Source organism: Vollenhovia emeryi, unplaced genomic scaffold (genome assembly GCF_000949405.1).
Source record: "Vollenhovia emeryi isolate VEMERY1.0 unplaced genomic scaffold, V.emery_V1.0 DF941779.1, whole genome shotgun sequence".
NCBI classification, from domain to species: domain Eukaryota; kingdom Metazoa; phylum Arthropoda; class Insecta; order Hymenoptera; family Formicidae; genus Vollenhovia; species Vollenhovia emeryi.
Genome location: NW_011964587.1, coordinates 1 through 4,639, shown reverse-complemented (window position 1 = coordinate 4,639; position 4,639 = coordinate 1). Strand labels below are relative to the sequence as shown.

The 4,639-nt window shown below is 46.5% G+C and overlaps 2 protein-coding genes across 3 annotated transcripts; one reads left to right on the top strand and one right to left on the bottom strand.

Moving 5' to 3' along the window:
- Positions 1-303: 303 nt before the first annotated feature.
- Positions 304-2,576, bottom strand: LOC105570814. Of its 2 annotated transcripts, none has more exons than XM_012028264.1 (3): positions 2,489-2,576; positions 1,839-2,123; positions 304-722 (listed from the first exon to the last, which is right to left on the bottom strand). In XM_012028264.1, the coding sequence occupies exons 2-3, from the start codon at positions 2,015-2,017 to the stop codon at positions 437-439; spliced, it is 465 nt and encodes a 154-aa protein (XP_011883654.1). In that variant the 5' UTR covers positions 2,018-2,123; positions 2,489-2,576; the 3' UTR covers positions 304-436. The 2 variants fall into 2 exon arrangements, with proteins under 2 accessions (XP_011883654.1, XP_011883653.1); XM_012028263.1 differs by having other exon boundaries at positions 2,449-2,539.
- A 640-nt stretch (positions 2,577-3,216) lies between these two features.
- LOC105570813 (phosphoglycerate mutase 1-like) lies at positions 3,217-4,567 on the top strand. Its single transcript, XM_012028262.1, has 2 exons — positions 3,217-3,538; positions 4,038-4,567. Exons 1-2 carry the CDS (start codon positions 3,439-3,441, stop codon positions 4,550-4,552), a joined length of 615 nt encoding a protein of 204 aa, XP_011883652.1. The 5' UTR covers positions 3,217-3,438; the 3' UTR covers positions 4,553-4,567.
- The last annotated feature ends 72 nt before the right edge of the window (positions 4,568-4,639 follow it).

Sequence of the window (4,639 nt, the reverse complement as noted above, 5' to 3'; positions counted from 1 at the left end):
CCTCCGCTACAATGATTCTCGGTTCTGTCTACAATGGTCGTAGTCGTAAGAATAATCGACTGCGATTGGTCAATTCTTATCGAGCGACTACGACTACGACCATTGTAGACAGAACCGAGAATCATTGTAGCGGAGGCTTAAAGGTATTTTGTGAAATTACGATCGCCGTAACGTGTCGTAAAACAGAAAATCGAAACAAACAAGAATCGAGAGCATTGATTGGCTGAAAGAGTCACGTGAACAATCCGCACTAGACGCAACGCGACGTGAAGCTTGACATTGGCAGTTTTCACGTTGCGTCAAGTTCCGATACTTCACGTCACGTCGATCGTAATCAGCCGCGTATAAAAACAATGTGTTTAGGTTTTACGTTACGTAACGTGCCGCCGCGTCCCGTTACATTAAGTTCATCGTAATCCCGGCTTTGAACGGCAAGTCAGCCTACCTTAATACCAACTTCCGTGGTAGGTGGGTGTATCGTCGTTTCGCCGAGATAAACCACGCTCTTCTCGAACTCGTCTATGAACTCTGCCGTTATCGTCCCCTCGTATTCCCCGAATTGCTTGAAGATCTCCAGGACGTTACCCTCGGAAACGATGGCGACGCGCGCTATCTTCTGACAGTTCAACACCTCGATAGTCAGCACGCACGGCTCCGCATTAGAATCCACCGGTTGCAGAGCGACGCAGGTGTCCAGAGAGACTACGGTTTCGCAGCTTACCCTGCGCAAACATTCACATTATACAGAGTGTTCCGGAGAGCTCGACAACCCCTTCGCTAACGAATTCTAGAATATTCGAAGACGAAAGTCCTCGTGTAAAGATGTCCAGGTTCTGGTAATTGTTAAACGAAAAGCACTTATAGTTAACTAATTACACATCGATTCAGTTTCTAGAAATCGGCATAATTCTGAATTTGACAAAGAAATTACTTTGAAAAGCGGTACCTTTACTACATTAGCTCATATTAGTCTCATATTAGCAGCCTATCTCATAACAGGAGACTCCTTTATAAGCGTAGGTACAAATAGGCGCAAACTGGGGAAGGCGATAACACTAGTTACAGCAAGTAAGGTAAGACCAGGGTTGGGAAAGTTACTTTATAAAAGTAACTAGTTACAGTTACAGTTTTTTCGCTAACAATGTAACTAGTTACAGTTACAAGTTACCAATTCCGAAAAGTAACGCGTTACAGTTACGGTTACTCGAAAAGTAACGAATCGTTACTTTGCAGTTACTCCCTTGCAATAAAAATAATAATATCGAATCTGCATTTGAATTGTAAAACGGCGATAAAGGCGTTTATGTGCAAATGGATCAAGGCCTAATGCGATCTGTGGAGGTTGAAAAAATATATAAAGTAACTCTTAATGTAACTATTAAATTAGTTACTAGTTATCGAAAAAATGTAACTGAGTTAAGTTACAGTTACAGATGTAGAGAAAGTAACGAAGTTAAGTTAGAGTTACCAAAAAGAAGTAACTGTAACTGTAACTTCGTTACAAGTAACGAGTTACTTCCCAACCCTGGGTAAGACATGTATGCTGACGTAGCGTATAATAGAGGAATGATGCAAGAGTGCAAGTATGAGTGAGCTAAGAACATTTTGTAAATCAGTCCGCTTCTTGGCTGGAAGCTGAAGTCAAATGAATTGATACGGATCGATTGAACTAGCGCTTCTCATTTCAAAGCTGCGGCAGCCTCGACATTTTTTTACACAGGAGAGGACGTTCGCCTCGGAATATTCTACAGAATCTGTCAGCGAAAGGGTTGTCGCGCCTTCCGTGACGCGCACGTAGATCTCACTTGAGCGCCTCGAGAATCGTGTCGCTTGCTCACCGTTCGGGCGCGTACTTGATCGACGCGGTGGTGACGGCGTCGATGAGCTGCTTGTTGTTGCTGACCTGCCAGTTGCAAGAGATCGACAGGGGACTGTCGCGGCGCTCGTCATTGGAGAGCGAGGGGGGCGGAAATAATGAACGCGGCCCGCTGCTGCTCTCGGCGTTTATTATTTCCATGACTGCGAGGCAGGCCGGGGTCTGACGGACGGGCAAACGGGGATATCGCGACTACGCCTCGCCGTGTCCCGCGGGTCCGTGCGCGGCCGTTCTTTACTTTGTCTAGCTGCCAGAATCAGAATCCGATTAGTTAAATTGAATCGACGTTAGAATTAATCTGCACAAAATGAACAGAACTTGTGATTAGTAAACTTTCCTAACAGCAAAAAGTCGACGAATGTAAAAAGAAACGCCGGCGTGGCCGCTTTCAGGTTTCTCTCTGGTCCTAACCTAATTTGTGAACCTAACCCTAACCTAATCTGTGAACGCCGATTTCTCATTCGATTATGAAATATATATGCGCAAAATTTTGAAAATTATGTCAAACGTATGTTATATAACTGTTGTTGATATGTTTCGAATGCTAATATTGTAGAAATATATAAGGATACCTCGGAGGCCGCGGAATGCGATCACGTCGACAAAACTTACACCTATTTATCTAGAGGGAAGAGCTCCTCGGCGCTATGGGAAATGACGTATACAACATGGCGTATAGAGACACGTCCATTAAGCCTATCACACAATGCCTGTGTCCAGCAGAAGTTAGCGCTTGCTAAGCGCTTTGCGTTCATTGCCTGTGTCCAGCAGAAGTTTGCGCTTGCTAAGCGCTTTGCGTTCATTGGATTATACTTTCAGATCTGTGCTGAAATAGAGCTATTCTTCTAGATCTATCCAATCAGCATAAAGCGCTTATTCTTAGCTAACTTCGGCAGAACACAGCCATTGGATTATACTTTCAGATCTGTGCTGAAATAGAGCTATTCTTCTAGATCTATCCAATCAGCATAAAGCGCTTATTAAGCGCTAACTTCTGGAGAACACATTACACAGCCACTGCCAGGCAACAGGCAACAGCAACAGGAACAGGGAATAGAATTTCTGACGCGTTGGATTGGTTGGTAGAAAATTTCCGACGAATCCAACGCGTCAGAAATTCTATTCCCTGTTCCTGTTGCCTGGCATTGTGTGATGGGCTTATATCTTCTTCTCCCCACATTAGAAGAAAAGACAGATAAGCTCTGAATAAGTGCAGTCAATTCAACAAAAAAAACAGATCTCGTGTATATGCACGAACGCCAAAAGGAGACAGAGCGAGAAAGCAGAGTGCAGAAGGTGCAGACGGAGCGAGAGCAGATTCAAGGACCTCTCCTCTCTCTCTCTCTCTCTCTCTCTCTGCGTTCGTCTCATGTTCGTGAAGGTGAATTCAAGGGTGGTGGAGATAAAGAAAGGAAAAGAGAGAGAGAGAGAGAGAAAGAGAGAGAGAGAGACGGAACTGAACAGCTGAGCGGGAGTATCGAGTATCGAGCTGAATTGCACCTGAGTGTGTGCATCGTGCGCTTCACTCGTGAATCTCCCGGCCTCGCGATCTCACGGAGAACATGTCGAAATACAGGATCGTGATGGTTCGCCATGGCGAGAGCGAATGGAACAAATTGAACCTATTCTGTGGCTGGTACGATGCCGATCTGTCGGACAAGGGTGCGTAAACCCGCCGCCTCTTCAAGGGCGAAAGGTCGCGCGCGATCGCACGCGAATCTCTTCCGGGTGACATGTCGACATTTCACAAAAAAAATAAGTCGAACTTTCAGCCGTTCACTCGTTACAGACACTTCGATTCCAATAAATTTGTATTACGCCTATTTGCGTGTTAAAACTTGACACTTAACATTTTACTGTTGAACTGTAAAAGCTCAACGATTGACACGCGTCGAACACGGTTAATGTTGGATCGAAGACCGTATTGATCCTTTGCGATTCAAGTTATTTCACGCAAATTAGTATCTATTTAATTACGAATAGGGTTTTTATTATTTCTGTAATGCATTTATAGAACTCGTAAACGTGCAATTAGCCGATCAAACTGCGCACCGATTCGAATGCTCGAAGAACTACACGTTCCCGCAACGCGCGGTATCCAGTCCAGTTTGGGACTGCGATTCAAAATGATTTCAAAGATTATATCGGGATCTCCTTGCAGGCAAGAGCGAGGCCCTGTCCGCTGGGAAGGCCCTGAAGGACGCGGGCTATACATTCGACGTCGCACACACGTCGGTGCTGACGAGGGCGCAGGAGACGCTCAAGTCGATCCTGAAGGAGATCGGCCAGGAGGACCTGCAGGTTCATAAGACGTGGCGGTTGAACGAGCGACACTACGGCGGCCTCACCGGCATGAACAAGGCGGAGACCGCCGCGAAATACGGGGAGGAGCAGGTGCAGGTCTGGCGGAGGTCGTTCGACGTGCCGCCGCCGCCGATGGAGCCCGATCACAAGTACTACGACACGATCGTGAAGGATCCGCGTTACGCCGACGGGCCGAAGCCCGAGGAGTTCCCCAAGTTCGAGTCTCTCAAGTTGACCATCGAGAGAACGTTACCTTACTGGAACGAGACGATTATCCCGCAGCTGAAGGAGGGCAAGAGGATCATCGTAGCCGCCCACGGCAACAGCTTACGCGGCATAGTGAAGCACTTGGATCGTAAGGCGCTCTGCTGAATTGAATCTATTCGTCATCTACTTTCCGTACAGCACGCGTGTCTAAAGGCCTGTGTCCACGATGCTAGAACTTGGTCCAAGTTCTAG